Raw genomic sequence first — 20,546 nt, forward strand, 5'->3', positions numbered from 1 at the left:
CTTTATATCAATGTATCAATATGTAGATCAAGTCTCCACAGTCGAGAGTTCAATTATTTCCTCTGTGCATGTGTGTTTCAGTTTCTAAAGAAACACAGCCGGCTCCATTAATCCAGCAAACAAATCGTGTTCAATACTTCTAGTAAAGCTGGATGCAGGATCGTGTGTGTGGTTTAGGGTCATCACCATACCAGAATTTCAGTAGTTCATACCAATTCCTGTGAATTTCCACGATTCTCCATACTAATTCAATACCACAATTAAAAAAAACAAAAAAAAAGAAACAGAACCTACGTACTTTTAAATTCACTCATTGATTGAAAACTGCTTCAAACTGTCAAGTATTTAACACCACTGTGCTTCAACATGTTTTTACATAGAATTTAAATTGCAGTATGTTAAATACGGTCATAAATAACAACAGTCAACTATTTTACATTCAAAAAAGAACAGCAGCCTTCAGGTCTATAAAGCAAACAATAGTGTTCTTACATAAATAAATAACAAAACAGTGGTGTGGAGCCTAGTTTCAGTGTAGATCTCTGAACATGAAGTACTTTTGCTTGGTAACTGATATTTGGGGTTGAGTTGCTCAAGCATCTGGTGAAATGTATATTTTCCTGCAGTGTAGATGGAGACTTGGTCCATACACAGAAACTCTGCTACTGCCCCATTCAGCTTTGAGTTATATTTTCTGTGCCTTTCAAAAGCTGCAGTGACGTTTGGCTGTTCCTGTGTGACGTTCCTCCTGCTGCTCCTGCTCACGCTGCTGCTGCAAAAAACTGAGTTTAAATAACAAAGTCAGACAGAATCTCATCATGTCACCTTGTGTATAACAACCGTACCTATACATTACGGTAAACCTCTACATGAGGAGGCGACTGAGCGAGAGCGGAGAGGTGTAGAGACGTAGGAATGTAGAGATGTAGAAGTGTAGAGGTGTAGAGGTGTAGAGGCGTAGAAGTGTAGAGGCGTAGAGACGTAGAAGTGTAGAGGTGTAGAGTCGTAGATACGTAGAGGTGTAGAGATGTAGAGACGTAGAGGTGTAGAGATGTCGGGATGTAGAGACGTAGAGACGTAGAGTGTAGAGGTGTAGGGATGCAGAGGTGTAGAGATGATAGTGTAGAGACGTAGAGGTGTAGAGATGTCGGGATGTAGAGACGTAGAGATGTAGAGGTGTAGAGGTATAGAGGTGTAGAGTGTAAAGGTGTAGAGGTGTAGAGTGTAAAGGTATAGAGGTGTAGGGATGCAGAGGTGTAGAGATGTTAGTGTAGAGACGTAGAGGTGTAGAGGTGTAGAGATGTCGGGATGTAGAGACGTAGAGACGTAGAGGTGTAGAGACGTAGAGGTGTAGAGGCGCTCCCCGGCTGACTGGTGTCCATAATGACAGAGTGTAGAGATGTAGAGACGTAGAGGTTTAGAGACGTAGAGGTTTAGAGACGTAGAGGTTTAGAGACGTAGAGACGTAGAGGTCCAGCTGACTGGTGTCCATAATGACAGAGTGTAGACATGTTGGGCTCAACGTACAACGCGACACAACAGCAATCGTAAACAGAAACTGACTCACTGAACTGTGTGAACAAGTCGGCGCCTCTCTGAGGTGTTCGGCCACATTTGACACGTTTCCTCCTTCTGTTTGAAAACTTCCGAGGCGCCGTTTGCATGTCGGCTAGTTTGAGTATAGAATTGCTTCGTATTCATCCTCCAATGTTAAACATTTCCAAACGCGAGCCGACGTGTTGTTCTTTCACTCTCACTTGCTGAAGCCATGTTTTCCTCAGACAGCAGGTTTAGTTCTTCAGCTCAGAGGCGTATAGCGTATAGTCAGTTCTGCCACGGCCCACTGAAAAGTTCTACATTTGGTTCTGACGCTACCAGAATAAAGCAAGTATCGACTTATTTTTTTCATGTCGCCATCGAATTGGTAGTGAAGTATAGGTTCTTGTGACAACTCCAGTGTGGTTTCATTACTAAAACAAACAACAGCACCCACTAGTGGTCCAACATTAAAACATTATTTTCAGTGTTTCTGCCGTTTGCTTGGAAATAAGACATGATTATTAAAATGTTGCTGTGTAAAGCTGAAACATTTCTGAAATAAAAACGTAAAAACATCATGTAAATGGGGCCCCAAGTCTCGTCTTGTGACTTGAAGCGCTTGTACAGGAAATTGGACGTACTCCTACCATCTCACATTAAAAACAACAACCGCCACCATGACCCGAGGGCAAATCCTTCCTGCTGCGTGAAGCGCCCAGTTGCCCTGTTTTGAGTATTGCCACGCAGTCATCACTGTGGTATGTCGTCAGTGCTGAAGTACTTGTCACTGGGAAAGTAAACAATGTGAACACACAGAGCTGGAAATACAGAGTGGAGAGCACATAGAGTGGAGAGCACATAGAGTGGAGAGCACTGGCTGCAAGGAGCAACACCAACAATGTGGGCTCATTGTGTGGATGCAGCTTCAACAGGAAAGGTCCAGGACTGAATAACAAGGAGGCACTCGACCCGTCAAGTCATTTTAAATAACAATGCAGCAGTAAAGGCAGGGGACACAGTGTGTCTGACATCAGAGGGCCCATCACAGAGCTGCTGGAGCCTAAAGCTGCTCTTCAAATCAAGTGGGGATTGCCGTCCCGACACTCCTTGAACCCTCCGCAGTAAAAAGTGAGACCTGAGTCATATCTGCCATGTTCAGGTATTAAATCAAAGTGACCTTGAACACTCCGATGCTACACTACACAATCAATACGTCTGCCAGATCAGCTTAATGACCAGCCAGTGCAACGTGGAGATATGAACCAATAGAAGTGGTTCTTACACCTGATATACGAGTGAATGCACTGGACATGTGTTCAGGAAACCGTTCTATTGATTGTATCACTGTGAGAGTCTCCATGTCCAGTAGGATTTAACAGCCGGTGTGAAAACTAAAGCCTGAGACCACTGCATGTGTAGTTTCCGCTTTGCACAGGCGTCCTCTGGAGGTTGTTCTGGAGTTTAATGTAAGTGGAGGATGATGCTTGGCGAGATCAATACCAAACAAACCCTGCCTTCATCTCCATCCTCTCTCCTTCTACCAGAAAGTACAAGTTTGTGTTTCCAACAAAGAAAGTGGAGCAAAAATATGGTCTTTGTGTTACAATAATTCACCACAAGAATCTCACCGCTTCGTTCAGCTTTGTCAATTTGTCAACATTATTTATTGTTGTTGGAACCTCAAACCACAGAACGTTTGTTCATTTCTAGAGAAAGACAATCATTTGTCATGATACAGTCATGACAAATTAATTCTGACCCAGGAATGTGATTGATCATCACACCCAGTGGGGGGGGGGGGGGGGGGGGGGTCCTTTTACCACAGCAGACCTTCCCCCGCATTCTGCTGAAAGACTCCCCCATGAACTCAGCCAGTCACTGATTGGTTGAAGCTCTCAGGGTTTGATACCTTCAAATCCACAAACCTTCAACAAAAAGCCTTTGAAACCAGTCTTGCAGAGTCTTCCCCGAGTAGGTGGGTCCCAGCAGCTCAGTTCACCCAGCGTTAGCATACAGCTAACACTCACCCAGCGTTAGCATCCAGCTAACACTCACCCAGCGTTAGCATCCAGCTAACACTCACCCAGTGTTAGCACACAGCCAACACTCACCCAGCGCTAGCACACAGCCAACACTCACCCAGCGTTAGCACACAGCTAACACTCACCCAGCGTTAGCATCCAGCTAACACTCACCCAGCGTTAGCATCCAGCTAACACTCACCCAGCGTTAGCACACAGCCAACACTCACCCAGCGCTAGCACACAGCCAACACTCACCCAGCGTTAGCACACAGCTAACACTCACCCAGCGTTAGCACACAGCTAACACTCACCCAGCGTTAGCACACAGCTAACACTCACCCAGCGTTAGCACACAGCAAACACTCACCCAGCGTTAGCATCCAGCTAACACTCACCCAGCGTTAGCATCCAGCTAACACTCACCCAGCGTTAGCATCCAGCTAACACTCACCCAGCATTAGCATACAGCTAACACTCACCCAGCATTAGCATACAGCTAACACTCACCCAGCATTAGCATACAGCTAACACTCACCCAGCATTAGCATACAGCTAACACTCACCCAGTGCTAGCATACAGCTAACAGCAGAGGCCTGCAACCAGGGCCTTCACTCCTCAACTCCTCTGCTGACCCACCACGAGGGTCAGACCTTCCCCTGGTCCAGAGACCAGCACCCAGAGTCTGATCTCCCATCAACCAGGGAAACCAACCAGTTCCTCCAGGACGGACCAGGGAAACGACGCCTCACAGAACTTCTTTGTGTTTTCCTGAACCAGCAGGAAAACCATCACAGACCTGAGCGACCAGCTCCTCAGTCTGAACAAAAGGAACAACCAGGAGCTGCAAAGAAGGACTCCTGAAACATCAACTTCATCTTCTTCTCCTCAGCCTGCAGAACCAGCAACCACAGTTAGCAGGAGGTGCTAACTACAGGAGAAGACACCAGCTTCCCTCCAGCAGGACAGGAAGCAGACGCTAAAGACTAGCTTCCATGTTCCATTGTTCTCCAGCACATGGTGGAGACCCAGGACAGACTTCCTGCTCTCTGATAACCTCCATTTGAATGGAGTTTCTTGTGATCCGCCATCTTGTTTTGTAGTTCCATCACACCTCTCTCACGCACGCGCACACGCACACGCACACACACACACCCAGCTGTATATAGGTAGTTAGAATCTGTGTTTATTTGTTTTCATTGTAAATTAATATAATATTGGAATCATACTTGCTGTGTTCTTAATAAACACAAAGGAGAATGAAATGTCGACTCTTCTGTGTCAAGAACTCCAAAATCCTCCAACCTTTACTGTTAATTCTGGTAATTGTAATTCATTTAACTATTAATTCAAATTCCTGATGAACTGTTTAGTATATCTTATGAGACTGATAGAACTGAATTGGCTATCATTTCCTGTTAAGACAGGTGGAGCTCCGAGGTTCTGATACACATCAGATTACATTTTAATAACATTATTAATAACTATCTTTGATAATTATTAATAATTATTGATAGTCAACCACAACATAAATGGTTCCTAGTGATCCTTATGAGGTAAGAAATCCCTACATTGTATTGCATTAAATGGATGTGCAGTTGCGTTTCTGTGCAATCTGAATATTGCACATATTTTAACAAAGAACTACTATTTAAGAACTATTTTAAACAATATCACACTTTATTAGTAAATGTTCTGTTGATGGTCAAACATTGAGTATTAATGTTTTAAATTGTGTACCAAGAAAATAAAGTGTAGACCTACAAAGCAGCATAATACACAGCATGATTGAGAGAATGTGCTTAAATTTAAAATGTCTATTCCAATATCCTAAATAACATGATCAGACTTTCAATACGTTTTTAAACAGTCGGAAAAGAAGAGAAACCGGCCGGTTAGATTTTTGTAAAGGAAAGAGAGCAAATGACAACTTAAGTTTGCATGTAAAGAGAAGTTGAGGATAAAAGTAAAAAAGTAACTTGAAGGGTGGAAAAGCTGTAAAGCTGTGCTTCAGCCCTTGCTGGCTGCGGGCTGTCCCAGTACTGGAGAGGTGGGTATTTGTGAATGGATCCCAAAGCTCCCCTACCAAGTACCCAGAGGGGGAGGGGTACCACACAAAGCCCAACATCCTCTTACTGGATAAACAGGTTTTTATTGCTGTGCTTTTACAAAGGAAAACCCACGAGCACACACACACTCCCTGGAGGGAGTCAGGAGTTGAAAACTAGCGTCTAATGTAGCTCATGTGAGATCCAGTTCAGTTTAGAAAGAAATAAATCACGCCGTTAAACCCTCAGTCAGTTTAGTAAGAGTCACAAGACCTGAGGACGCTGAAATCCAGACGATTGGACAGTCGTCCTCAACCTGCAGGTAAACCCTCTGGAGCTGCTGGTTTCATGATTTACATGAAGGGTGAGGAGGAACTGGTCCACATCAGAACCCTCAGCAAACTGGTTCACGGAGATTTCACAATATTTTGGAGAAAATGAGCTCGATGTCAGAAGTTCTCCATTTGTAATCCTGCAGTTAAAAAAAAAACAAACAACAGTGTTTAAAGTGGGTACTATCTTTAATAGTAATGATATTGTTGTTATTGTGATGAGTCACGTGAGCTGCTGGTCCAATAGGAGAGGCTGGAGGCGACCTGACAAATCTTACTGCAGTTCAGAGGACAACAATGTAAAACATCCAACACTTCCTGTCTGGCACTGATCTGGTCTCTACTGCCACTGAGCCCCGCACAGCCTCACACTGTCACCCTGCAGTTTCCCACACTTTAACCAGCACCTGAACGCAACACGTGAAGCCTCGTCTATGAAGATTTTGAACTTTACTGCTTATTATTGTGTCAAATACACTGAGATATCTTGTGTTTTTGTGTCAAATACACTTAATAATCCTTCACAATGTGTCAAATATACTGAGATATCTTGTGTTTTTGTGTCAAATACACTTAATAATCCTTCCCAATGTGTCAAATACACTGAGATATCTTGTGTTTTTGTGTCAAATACACTTAATAATCCTTCACAATGTGTCAAATATACTGAGATATCTTGTGTTTTTGTGTCAAATACACTTAATAATCCTTCACAATGTGTCAAATACACTGAGATATCTTGTGTTTTTGTGTCAAATACACTTAATAATCCTTCACAATGTGTCAAATACACTGAGATACCTTGTGTTTTTGTGTCAAATACACTTAATAATCCTTCACAATGTGTCAAATATACTGAGATATCTTGTGTTTTTGTGTCAAATACACTTAATAATCCTTCACAATGTGTCAAATATACTGAGATATCTTGTGTTTTTGTGTCAAATACACTTAATAATCCTTCACAATGTGTCAAATACACTGAGATATCTTGTGTTTTTGTGTCAAATACACTTAATAATCCTTCACAATGTGTCAAATACACTGAGAAATCTTGTGTTTTTGTGTCAAATACACTTAATAATCCTTCACAATGTGTCAAATACACTGAGATATCTTGTGTTTTTGTGTCAAATACACTTAATAATCCTTCACAATGTGTCAAATATACTGAGATATCTTGTGTTTTTGTGTCAAATACACTTAATAATCCTTCACAATGTGTCAAATATACTGAGATATCTTGTGTTTTTGTGTCAAATACACTTAATAATCCTTCACAATGTGTCAAATATACTGAGATATCTTGTGTTTTTGTGTCAAATACACTTAATAATCCTTCACAATGTGTCAAATATACTGAGATATCTTGTGTTTTTGTGTCAAATACACTTAATAATCCTTCACAATGTGTCAAATACACTGAGATATCTTGTGTTTTTGTGTCAAATACACTTAATAATCCTTCACAATGTGTCAAATATTTGTTTTTCAAATTCTTAGGATTGCAGCCTTGAAGACCACAACAAAGGAGTGGAAAAAAGTAATGCACTGGATGGAGAGTGGATCAATGTTCTACAAGAAGTAAAACTGAATGAGCAGATAACTCACAACATGAGGAACATGGACCATTTTTAGTTTAAAAAAATGGTTTATAGAAGAAATGGACAACACATGAATACTATGAATTGGTGTTAATTATGTATCGGCTGTTGATTATATGTATATTGGGACTTGTTTTGGTGAAGAGGTTTATCGGACGGGGGTGGAAGTGTTTTTGTTGTTTGTCGTTGTCATGCTTGGGTTCCCTCTGTGTTTATTGTCCTGCACTGTCCAAAGTAAATAATCAGATATGGTGTGCTGCAAAGGCGGCGCCAATTGTTGTATTTGACATTAAGGCCATTTATACCCTTTAAAAATGGCAGACGAAACTAAAACTCTTTTCCTCCCCGTTACTTTATTAATAGTTCTTTTTGCTGGTTTACTATTATTTTTATATTATTATAAATATATTATTATATTATTTTATATTTTTAGTATTACTATTTTTGTGTTTTTGTATATTAATCGTGTTGTATTCTTTGTACTTGTTTTGAACGACTATAAAGTGGAAAAATAAAGTAATAAAAAAACGAAAATGTGTCAAATATACTTTGAAATCCAATCTCTCAAATCAATAATGCTGAAACAAATTGTTGTGGACGAGTCGTCCAGGGTTGTGGTTTTGTGGACCTATTATATCTTATGAACATATTAAATTACCACAAAAAGCTTTAAAATGACGGTGCATTCCAGAGTAATGCAATCAGAATGAGACTGTGAACACAGCCAGTGTGGCGGTTGGAAAAACTGCAAACCCGGACAACTCGTCCATGACAATTTGTTTCAGCATTATTGGTTTGAAGGATTGGATTTCAAAGTACATTGAACGCATTTTGCCGCCATCTTGGATGTTTTGCGCTCTCCTGTTGGACCGGCAATGCAGCGCCTGTAACGACACTATCATTATGCTAGTAAAAAAAACTTTGGGATTACGAGGTCTGTAGCGACGCATCGACACCGTCGACAACTCCGTTCTAAAAAAAATCAGACTTCAAATCCGTAAGTGGGCTCGTTGCCACGCCAACCCGCCACGCTGAGTGACCACAACAAACCAGCATGGAGGACGAGACGCGTCTCCAACCAGCTCTCAGGCGTCTCGTTGTCACTCGTGACGCCGGAGGACAGAAGGAAGGAACGTTACCGTCGCCAACGTTTCCTAAATTCATTTACTTTCAATTGAGCAACGTGAGCTTGAGCTCGGCGCACCGCGGTGGTGCTAGCTAGCTGTGGTTGTGTTTGGTTACTGTTGGTAGCTGGTGGCTAAACAGCTGTGTTTAGCTAATGTTAGCTAGTGGCTAAACAGCTGTGTTTAGCTAACGTTAGCTAGAAATAGCATCTAAGGCTAGCATGAATGGTAAGGGTGGCCAACTTACAGCTAGCAGAACGCGGCTATCTCGCCACAAGCTCCACCATAATGTAGAGCTGCGAGCTACGCTAGCTAGCAGATTGTAGTAACAGACGTTTCTGTTCAACGTTGCGTTTGACAAGTCATGATTAGCGTTAGCTCAGTCCGCTGTGGTCGTTTCCCAGTGAAACACATTAGACCATTAGATTAGATCTAATGATGACGTCAGCATCAAGGTTGTGAAAAAGCCCACTAACGAGCCTCCCGACTGGGACAGAACAAAAACCTGCAGGACAGGGGCCCTCGAGGACCAGGGCCGGAGACCACGGCACTAGACTGACGTTTGCTAGCTTAGCATCATGGTTCACTACATGAACGTTAGTTCACCAATGAAGGTCGACTAACGGAGCCGAGGAAACGTCTGAGAGAATAGTCAACTATTCCATACAATAATTACCTGAATAATCATTTTAAAAACAAGGGTTTACCAGCCTGGGGTTACAAATAGAGAAGTTTGACGTGTCGCTCGGGACTAATATATGTTGGTAACAGTGTGAAGACACTAGAATCTCCACGTCTCAACGGAGAACAACATTTAAATGATTAAAATATGACTGACAGCCGTTGGTGAGCAGGAACATGAAAGCAAAACACACAGTGCTGAAGTTTCATGTGTGCAAAGACCATTGTTCATAAATAAAAAGCCATGTGATATCATACAGACTTGCCATTTATCAATAATTTCTGGGACAATTTATTGTCCAGCCTAATGTGTCATGGTGACAGGCCTCTGGAACCAGGAAGAACCAGGAAGAACCAGGAAGAACCAGGAAGAACCAGCAGCGCTGCACATCTCCTCCATGACACGTCAATAAAAACTGTGTGAGAAAAGTCTTGAGGCAAAAAGAAGATTTTAATCAAATCTCCCGGCTCCCCAGCGTCAGCTGAAGCTTAAAAACTCCACTGAGCTTTTATTGTGAAGGTCAGTATCAGTAGAATGTCTGAAATCTGCAGGTTTTCATGTACGAGGAACGTTCGTGAAGACGCCAAACGTCAAAGGAGCCGAGGAGTCGTTGGTCCGTTTGAATTTAACTTAAGATTTCTTTTTTAACGTTTTTCGTAAAGTATAATGATGCATGCCGCTTCGGCACGCCTGTGTGTGTGTGCGTGTGTGTGTGTGTGTGTGTGTGTGTGTGTGTGTGTGTGTGTGTGTGCGTGTGTGTGTGTGTGTGTGAGAGAGAGAGATTCCAGCCAGGCCTGCAGACAATAGCAGGAAGTGTTCCTGACACACGGCTGCATTTAATTGGTCAAACAGACGGAGCAGCAAGGTCTCATTGTTCCAACAATAACACCTTGTGTTCCCTGCGCTCCGGCCTGGAGGTCAAAGAGAAACAACAACAACAACAAGTTCACACTACAACAACACTAAACATCTGAATTGACGAGTCAAACACGAACCAGTGATTGTGGTCGACCTGCTGCTGGTTAACTCTTCACACAACTGCTGTCAAAACACATGGCAGGAATGTGTGTTTTAATATAAATATATCAATAACCTGCCACTTACAGGATACATGTTCAGTTTTATATGTTTATAAAGTTAAGGAATGTGTGTATTCATATAAATATATCAATAACATGCCACTTACAGGATACAACATGTTCAGTTTTATATAATCTTTATAAAGTTAAGGAATGTGAACAAATTCACATTGTGATCTCAAAGCACCAGTTTACCAAGTCATGTCTTCAACACCACTTTGGGTAAATATTAAAAGGTCATGCAGTCACACTGCTTTTACCTCTTTTTATTTCCTGTCTGCGTTTCCATCATTTTCAAAAGAAAAGCATCATTGAAGAGCTCCGACTGGGAAGAAGACCGGCTTCACCGAAACATCAGAAGCATCACCTCAGTGACGACTTCAAATCCCAGTGAAATGAACGTTCGACCTCCAAAACTCTCTGGTGTCTCTTCTAGAACGTTTTCCTGCTAACTGGCTGAAGGTAAAATGTTAAAACACGACAATCTGAGAGAAAATAGCCGATAAACGTTGGTATTTCCTCTGCTGGGCGGAGCTTCTGACAATAATAGAGTGACATCACGAGTTGTGCACACGCCCAAGTTGTGTTTACATTATGGAGGATCAGAGTTTTGACCACGAAGAGGCTGAATTTAACCATATTTCATCATCATGGTCATTTCAAACCCAGTGATTGATGAAGAAGACACAGAAGGTGGTTCTGCCATCGGTGACCCCGTCTGGAACATGTTTGAGGAAGCAGAAGACGCTTCGTCCTCCATTCGTCCTCGTCTCCTCGCCTCAGCAGCCGCCACTTTTCACCTTTGAGGCTTTGAGTCCTGACTTTTGGCAGAACGACCGGCTTCCTGGATCCAACACGTCCAAGAGCTTTTCTGACTGGAATCACCGAAGATGAGTCCAGGTATTACTTGATCGGCTACTAGCGGCACGAGCTAGCTAGCAGCTCCCGCTAGCCGCTAGCGGCGCAAGCTAGCGGCTCCTTTTCTCTCTGGTCTCTTCCAGGCTCAATCTTTCATCAAGGCTCATAAAACGCCGACTATAACTTCAAAACACTGTAAAAACTTGGATATTTAAGAGGAAACTAGCCGATATAAACACAACAGATCGAGATCTGCACAACTCGTGATGTCACACATAGGCTCCGCCCACAATGGCCCACGAAGAAGAAGGATTCCCCCGACTTCCTCGGCTGGAGATTCAAAATTTAAATAACTTTGTTTTGCGACGACAGTGGTGGGGCAGAGTCGGAGGAACCTTACAAGTAGAACCACAACTATCGTCTTTTACAAAGTAGTGTTTTACGTTTCACTGGGACTTTAATATTTATTCATCACATCGTTTCTCTTTCACAACTTCAACTCTGGAAGAACCAGGAAGCCCCTGGCCATAGACCCCCCTGGACCCTGGACTGAAACGCCCCCATACAGAAGACCAAACCAACTGAGGCCAGATTGAAGCTCCTGAGGGTGTGATGGAGGTTTAAACAAAGCCAGAGACCATCAGAGACCACCAGAGACCACATAGAGCGTCAGAGACCGTCAGAGACTGTCAGAGACCACCAGAGACTGTCAGAGACCACCAGAGACCAGACGGCTTCCCACCATCAGAGGCTCAGAAGACGTTCAGCTGCTCACACAACTTGTTTCTTCAACTTTTCAGGTCAAATGTCCAGATTTAAATCTTCCACCATCTATTAGGTGGAACTCAGGGGTCTTAATGTGGAGGTTAGACTATTGTGGGCTGGGTTCCTTCCTGGGGGGGAGGGGGGTGGACTGAAGAGGACCTCCAGACCAAGCTCAGTCCCCTGAATATCCACCAGGTACGTTTCACTCACTGAATCACATTTTAAATGTGTTTCAGGATCAAATTCTACTTGACACTTTTTAAATTCACAAAACAAACCAGTAAACATCAAGTTAATTTAAACTGTTTAACTAAATGATGTAATACATGTATAAAACCAAGAAAACTGTACACATCCCATGATTCCTAGCTCAGGACTGTCTGCAGGACATAAACCTCTGAGTTCTACAATAAAACCTCTGGACCAGGAAGTTCTGGGGGGCAGAAGACCTGGACCCTGCCCTGCGGGGGGACAGAAGACCTGGACCCTGCCCTGCGGGGGGGCAGTTTGTCTGCAGAACCAGAGTTGTGGAGGAGAAGCAGAGGTTCTATCAGGTGTGGATGTAAAGACTGCTGATGCAGCAGGAAGCCTCCGGGGGGGGGGAACAGAGGGGGGGGGGGGTCTGACTCACCTCCTCCAGGCCGGACACGGTGCTCCTGCAGTGGGACATCCTGGTGGTGAAGTTGGACGCGGTGGGGGATTTATAGTCTTCATTGGTCTCCGCCACGAACTCTGACACGGAGATGTGGTCCGGCATGGTGGCGCTCGGTCCCGGGGGGACGCTGCTGCTTCTGCGGGGGGGGGACGAGGAGGCTCCGGGCGGTCCTCGGCGGCTCAGAGCGGCGGTGTGGCTGGAGCTCCCCGCGGCCAGGAGACCATCTCTGGGTGTGCTGGACTCCGTCCTCCGTCCTCCCTGGACTGCGGCGGATCCCAACCGGCGCTCGGTGCCGCCACGAGCCGGAGACCAAGTTCAGTCCCTCCCCGGTTCTCCTCGCGGCGTCCTGAGCCTGGTCCTGGTCCTGGTCCTGGTCCTGGTCCTGGGTCCGGCCACGGAACTTCCTCTTACAGCCCCGGGAAACAACAAGCGGCCGTTTCAACGGGAGAGCACGAGCTGACAAAGGTAGAGGAGGGGACTCGGTGGACACACAGCAGCCAATAGGAGGCCACAGCTGCTCCGTAACAGCCAATCAGAGCTCGGAAGAGGCGTGACCGAATGCTGCCTTCAGGCACTGCTCGGAAATGGCCCATTTCTGCGAGTAAAGTCAGCCCGACGACGTCACAACTTACAGGTCGAGGTCATAAGGTCATCCAAAATATATTCTTTCAAAATTATTTGTACGATCTCAGAATTCTGGGACGGAAACGTCACAATTCAGAGGGGAAATCCATGGTTCATAAGGCAAGACTCATTACAAAGATAGGGGGAAGTCATGACACAGAAAGTCAGGATTCAGATGGATGGGTGTCATGGGGGGTGGGGTCAGAGGAGAAAAAGTCTAAACAGAATAAGAGTTCCTGGTGGGGGGGGGGGGGGGGGTCGTGACTCAGATAGGAGAAAAATCAGGATTCAGAAGGCAAATGTAAGGATTCTGGGGGAAAAGTCAGAATTCATAGGAAAAAGTGTCGTTCATGGAGAAACAAAAGAATCCAGTGTTGTTAGTCTTGTCCATGTCTTCATTGACTTGTCTTTCCTTTGTTTGTTTGATTCACTCGATTCATTTCTCTCCCCGTGTGTCTCAACTGATTGTTTTGTACTTGGTCTCATGTGGTCCAGAACTTTTCCTCCTACGTTCTTGGTTTGCTCCTCCTGTTTTGGACTTCTGCTCCTGACCTCCTCCTGTCTTGGTCCTTCGATTATCTTCAGCTGGTTCCAGTAAAAACGTCTGATAATAAACTCTCGGAACTGATCTCCTCAGTCTGAGTCTGACTTTAGGTCCAGCTCTAAGATCAACCTGACAAACAATCAACTTCTTAGGGAAAAAACTCAGATCCAATCTGAATGAAAAAACTACCAACACTTTGAGGGGGGGGGGGGCAGAATCCTCTTCCTTACAGCTGATTCAAGAATGATGAAGAATGTCTGTTTTTGTTTTCTTATGATATGTGATTACGAACATATAAAAGAAAATACATGATGTGGTTTCTCAAATGATCTCAAAACTCCTCATAAATATTGTCCAGAGCATCACCAGGGCCCCAATGTCAAACTGCGGAAATCAAAACTGAGTTATCAGCCTTTCATTAGTCATATATACATGTCCATCTCAGAAAAGTGGAAAAAGAATACTGAGTCACATTTAGTAGTAAATTACTGAAGTAATACATTACTGGCAGTAATAAATCAATGAAAATAATTCATGAATTATATAAATAATTTGTATTCATTATAATTACACATAAATAGATGACTTACAGGTAATAAATCACTGAAAATAATTCATGAATTATATAAATAATTTTTACATACCTTGCAGATTTACTGCTTTGTGAAACGTGACTCTTAAATCTTCCTGTAACTGGTTTCTCGTCCAGTACCAATATTTCCCACTGCACCTGAAGGCAGCACGGTGGGAGTTTTCTTCTTCGGGTGGGAAAATGTGAGTGTTTAGAAACATCCTGGACCGAACCAGTCAAACATGTATTCTAGAGTAGTTAGTTAGTTAGTTAGTTAGTTAGACTACATTCATAAAGAAAGGAAATTTGTGTTTGTAAGAATATTAGAAATACATAAAATGGGTTCACATTTGTAAGGACATGCATTTGTTCATGGCCAAAGCTTTTAGTGCCTCCGGGAAGGTTCTGCTTGGTGACGTACGTAAGGACAGTCAATTTACGTCTGTATCATAAATAAATTTAAACAATTTACGTTAATCCACCAATGCACCAAACAAGAGTCAACAGCTGTTGGGCAAACTTAAGATAAAGGACTTGAATTTGTCTGGTAAGCTCCATATATATCATCACAAATGAAGCAATCGCTCTTTTTCTATGAGATTGCGAGGAAATCATTTTATTCTCATAGTCCTGGTTTAAGAGTTTTTTCTGCTGGTTCCTAACAAACCAGCTTGACGGAGCTTGTTTCTCAGGGGTGTCCCGCAGAGGATGTGTGATGGTCAGAAACCAGAAGTGGGTGTGGTTAATGTGGATAAAGAAACATGTCCCACTGAGATCTCTGTGTGACTGTTATTTTACCGTTTTATCCTGCAATACAGTCACACCGGTTTTGGTTTGTTTTTTTATAGAGGATTCGTCTGGATCTGATCCTTGGTTCTGCTGAAGCTGGATTCCCTTTCATTTGCCCTGGTTCCTGATTACCTGGTTCCTGATTACCTGGTCCCTGGTTCCTGATTACCTGGTTCCTGATTACCTGGTTCCTGGTTCCTGATTACCTGGTACCTGGTTCCTGATTACCTGGTTCCTGATTACCTGGTTCCTGATTACCTGGTTCCTGGTTCCTGATTACCTGGTCCCTGGTTCCTGATTACCTGGTTCCTGATTACCTGGTTCCTGGTTCCTGATTACCTGGTACCTGGTTCCTGATTACCTGGTTCCTGATTACCTGGTTCCTGATTACCTGGTCCCTGGTTCCTGATTACCTGGTTCCTGATTACCTGGCTCCTGATTTCCTGGTTCCTGATTACCTGGTCCCTGGTTCCTGATTACCTGGTTCCTGGTTCCTGGTTACCTGGTTCTTGGTTCCTGATTACCTGGTTCCTGATTACCTGGTTCCTGATTACCTGGTTCCTGATTACCTGGTCCCTGGTTCCTGATTACCTGGTTTCTGATTACCTGTTCCTGGTTACCTGGTCCCTGATTACCTGGTTCCTGGTTCCTGATTACCTGGTCCCTGGTTCCTGATTACCTGGTTCCTGATTACCTGGTTCCTGATTACCTGGTTCCTGATTACCTGGTCCCTGGTTCCTGATTACCTGGTTCCTGATTACCTGGTTCCTGGTTACCTGGTTCCTGACTACCTGATCCTCCTCGTCTAACAGCCACAACGGTCACATTGGGTACCGTTTTTTATGGACACTGAGTGTTAAGAACCTTAATTTGAGTTCCCTCAGAGGTGACATTTATTTGGTACCAACCTTTTTGTCTTTTGTTTTTTATTTGATTGTTTCTGAGATGTCAGGTAATGTTGTGGCTGATCTGTACCTTTGTTTTTGTTATTTCAAATGAAACGTTGGCTTGGAAAAGAATGAAACTGAAAAAACAAATACTAATTCAAACTTAAAATGAAGATGTGTTGTCGTGTGCTTCTTTTGGAGTGGAATCTACCAGTTATTAAACCGTCACACCTGTTTACAGCCGGCCTCCTTGTCAAACCTCCATTTAGATAACCTTACCTGAGAATCTCTGACTTGCTTCATCGTGGGGTTACATCTGCATTTGAGCTTCTTGTGAAGGTTAAATGTCTTGATCAGAATTATCTTTTTTCTCGTTCTTTTCTCCGCAAGAAAACTAAAGAATTGCTGTGGTTTTCCTGAATGTGTATTTACATTTACTTTTAATTCCTTCTCTTAATTAAGATATATTAAAAACTGGTGAGAAAGTGATGAGTGTGAGCAGGAAACATTCCGGACTGGTCTGGTGGGTTTTTATTTCAAATTTAGTTGAAGTTACAAGTGAATAAAACCCCAAACAAGAAAGACAAGCTGACGTAATGTAGGAACCTGCAGCCTGCAGCTCTACAAGGAGCAGCTGTATTGAAGTGGCTGTGGAACGACGTGGAAAGTCTTTCGTTATGAGGCCAGAGAACTGAGGTCGTCCTGGATTAACGACCGACTCCGACAGGAAGTGGGACAGAAGCTGGAGGCGACGCTGAGGCAAGCAGAGGCACAAACAGCACATCCACTGCTTTTTGTGTTGGACAACTGGACACTTCAGAGTTCTTCATCTACTCACTAGCTTTTGGGGAACTTTGCTTTCATGTGTACTTCCTTTCTTTAGGCTCCAAGTATGAAAACAGAAATAAATGTCTATAATGCTGGAAATCCTGTTGACGACATGCAGGACAAAAGTGAGTATCATTGTGTGATCCAGACATTCTTTTCTCCCTGACGTTTGGTCACCAGGAGCCTGGAATCCAACGCACTTTGTGTTCTTCCTGGGACTGGGGAGGAAAAACCTGCTGACGCTTCCCCTGGAGGGGCTGAGGCTGGTAGGAACAGTCTGGACGGCCGTTCAATCACACACTGGGCAGCGTTCACACATTCTTTCAGCTCCGCACCGTCTCCTGGCACACTGCGCACACACACACACACACACACACACAGAGACATCTGCTGTACAGACGGTCAGTGAGGGCACCACCACTGACATCACTTCATATTTTCAGTCCAGTCTTCCTCTGAAACACAGATTTGATTCTTCACATGGAAAAACAACAAAGCTAAAAGGATCTCAAAGCTTGATTGTCGCCTTTCATCTTCAGACGACCTGCAGTGGAAGACCTGGTCCAACAATAGGGTAGGGTAGGGTAGGGTAGGGTAGGGCAGGTAGAGAGTCTCACATATTGACATTGTGAAGGAGTAGGAGAACACAAGACACAGTGTGCAGGAGGTCGTGGAGACACGGACAGACAGACGACAGACAGACAGACGACAGACAGACAGACGACAGACAGATGACAGACCACAGACAGACCACAGACAGACGACAGACAGACAGACCACAGACAGACCACAGACAGACAGACAGACAGGCCGTCTTACCAGTGGTCAACAACCTTTATCACCAAAAGAGCTATTTCAATGATTTAACATGAAGTTTAAAGGTGTAGTAGAGGATCTTCTATTTCCGGGTGGATCATCAAGACTATTGGTCCTCCCAATTGTCAATCATTCTGGTGACGTAAGGCCGTCGTACATGCTCGTCCCCAGGTAGCGTGGATCTATTAGTTTTCACTTTCTGCGCATGCGAGCTTTCAGGTGTCTATGGTGAGCTACGCCTTCAGCGAGCTTGCAGTTCTCACCGGGTACTTTGAAAATGGCAGAGGGTCACAAGAGAAAGAGTGTCTTGGAAGTGTATGAGAAGAAGAGAAAGGCTTGGGAAGAGAGAAACAAGACCAGAGTGTTTTTGGGAGATTGTTTCACACGATGGCGCTGAAAGCCCAGGTTGGGCTTCCCACTGACGCTTCAGTCGCCAAGTTTCTACTCCACAGGGAAAGTTTGGCTTCTATTTGGAGAAATCCATTTCAAATCACTTCCAGTAAAGGTTCTCTACGTCTATTTTGTAACTTTCCAGGGTTGATTAGTTTGTTTTGCCGACTTGTGACTTGTAAACAGAGCGTGCAGGAGGAGAACTGGGCTCGTCACGTTCTAGTAGGCGTTCCGTCTCGGAGCAGGGAGAGCGTTGCGCATGTGCATTTTTTCAAAAGGTGGAGAGGGCGAGTCCTTCCTCAAATTCGGGAAAATCCTCCTGTACACCTTTAACTGGACCACGTGTTTGGAGGCTCAGAGAACTTCATATATGACACAAACACAGAAACTGTGTCTTGTTTGGGAATTCTGAAGTTTCAGTTTCAATTCAGGTGGAAAACATTTCAATTTCTGACTTTTTTTTACCTCATTTGAGTAGTTTCACCCTTCTTTTTCTGCATTATTCAGATAATGTAACTGTTTTCACAAGTTTGGCTCCTTTGTAAAAAGTGCTGCCTGTTTTGTTTATTTCATTTTTAAGCCTTTTTGTTTTATAAAATGGCAGTTATTTTATGTTTTCTAAAAGTGTTTTTGCATTTTGTTTTCCATTTCTTGTGGTTTTAACGATTTCCCCCCATTTTAGTTTGACCTTTTTCAAAGCCTTTTCTAGCCAAGAGTTAAGATTTCTTTTGAAAATGGCTATTGTCTGAAATGAGAGACAATAAGAGACCATGATTATGTACATGTAACTTAGTGAAAGCCTCATGTGGCCACGGCGGAGAAGCTGAAGAGGCACATGTGGTTCAGGGCTGCAGGTTCCAGACCCCGGCTCGACTTTATCTGCCGTTGTGACAGTTGGAAGAGTGAAGACCAGCGATGACTGACATGTGACACACCGGTCAAATCCAGCTGAAGCCTGGATGGTTGTCAGTCCACTGTGTCCAACGACTGGAGCTTTTAATGCACCGTCAATACTCTCCCACTATATTGTGCAATAATAATCAATTCTTATATGTTAAAGCCGAGTTGTGTGTTGCTGATAATGTGAAAAGCTGTAAGCAGCTTTATTGAGCTGAACAGATGCAGGACACGTCCTCTGCTTTGCAAACTGCAACCAGGAGCAGCAAGTCAGAAATGAGGTTGATGTACCTTTTATGGTCTGCAAATGATTTTACAAAACCGAAAATATCGACATTATTTCTCCGAGTTGTTCTTTTCAAGCTGAAGCAGAAGTGATGAAGAAGTGAGACGGCAGCTGCACTCAGAACAGCCACAGATGCTGCAGCTCACAGGGACTGTGGAGAGACCATGTGAACAGGAAGGTACAGGGTGTGTCCTCACAGCCAGGACAGTTTGACTGATTTGTCTTTGTCTTGGTGGAATCAGGAGCACACTGGATGTGGTGGTCAGAACCAGGCCTGAGGCCTGAGCAGGAGTCATGTTTCCTGACGGTGTCGTCCAGGCTCCCAGCAGGACCAGGCTCCCTGCAGGACCAGGCTCCCAGCAGGACCAGGCTCCCAGCAGGACCAGGCCCCCAGCAGGACCAGGCTCCCTGCAGGACCAGGCTCCCTGTCGGACCAGGCTCCCTGTAGGACCAGGCTCCCTGCAGGACCAGGCTCCCTGTAGGACCAGGCTCCCTGCAGGACCAGGCTCCCTGTAGGACGAGGCTCCCTGCAGGACCAGGCTCCCTGTAGGACCAGGCTCCCTGTAGGACCAGGCTCCCAGCAGGACCAGGCTCCCAGCAGGACCAGGCTCCCAGCAGGACCAGGCTCCCTGCAGGACCAGGCTCCCTGTAGGACCAGGCTCCCTGCAGCACCAGGCTCCCTGTAGGACCAGGCTCCCTGTAGGACCAGGCTCCCTGCAGCACCAGGCTCCCTGTAGGACCAGGCTCCCTGCAGCACCAGGCTCCCTGCAGCACCAGGCTCCCTGTAGGACCAGGCTCCCAGCAGGACCAGGCTCCCTGCAGGACCAGGCTCCCAGCAGGACCAGGCTCCCAGCAGGACCAGGCTCCCTGCAGGACCAGGCTCCCAGCAGGACCAGGCTCCCTGTAGGACCAGGCTCCCTGTAGGACCAGGCTCCCTGCAGGACCAGGCTCCCAGCAGGACCAGGCTCCCTGTAGGACCAGGCTCCCTGTAGGACCAGGCTCCCTGTAGGACCAGGCTCCCTGCAGGACCAGGCTCCCAGCAGGACCAGGCTCCCTGTAGGACCAGGCTCCCTGTAGGACCAGGCTCCCTGCAGGACCAGGCTCCCTGTAGGACCAGGCTCCCTGCAGCACCAGGCTCCCTGTAGGACCAGGCTCCCTGCAGCACCAGGCTCCCTGTAGGACCAGGCTCCCTGTAGGACCAGGCTC

General features: G+C 44.8%; 1 protein-coding gene across 1 annotated transcript in view; it reads right to left on the reverse strand.

Moving 5' to 3' along the window:
* Nucleotides 1-13,143, reverse strand: part of asap2a (ArfGAP with SH3 domain, ankyrin repeat and PH domain 2a) — a 106,531-nt gene extending 93,388 nt beyond the window's left edge. The window contains 1 exon segment of the mRNA XM_080512723.1: nt 12,685-13,143. Coding sequence (XP_080368849.1) covers nt 12,685-12,810 — 126 coding nt within the window. The 5' untranslated portion in view covers nt 12,811-13,143.
* Nucleotides 13,144-20,546: the final 7,403 nt, after the last annotated feature.

The sequence above is a fragment of the Blennius ocellaris genome (assembly GCF_963422515.1).
Source record: "Blennius ocellaris genome assembly, chromosome: 17".
NCBI classification, from domain to species: domain Eukaryota; kingdom Metazoa; phylum Chordata; class Actinopteri; order Blenniiformes; family Blenniidae; genus Blennius; species Blennius ocellaris.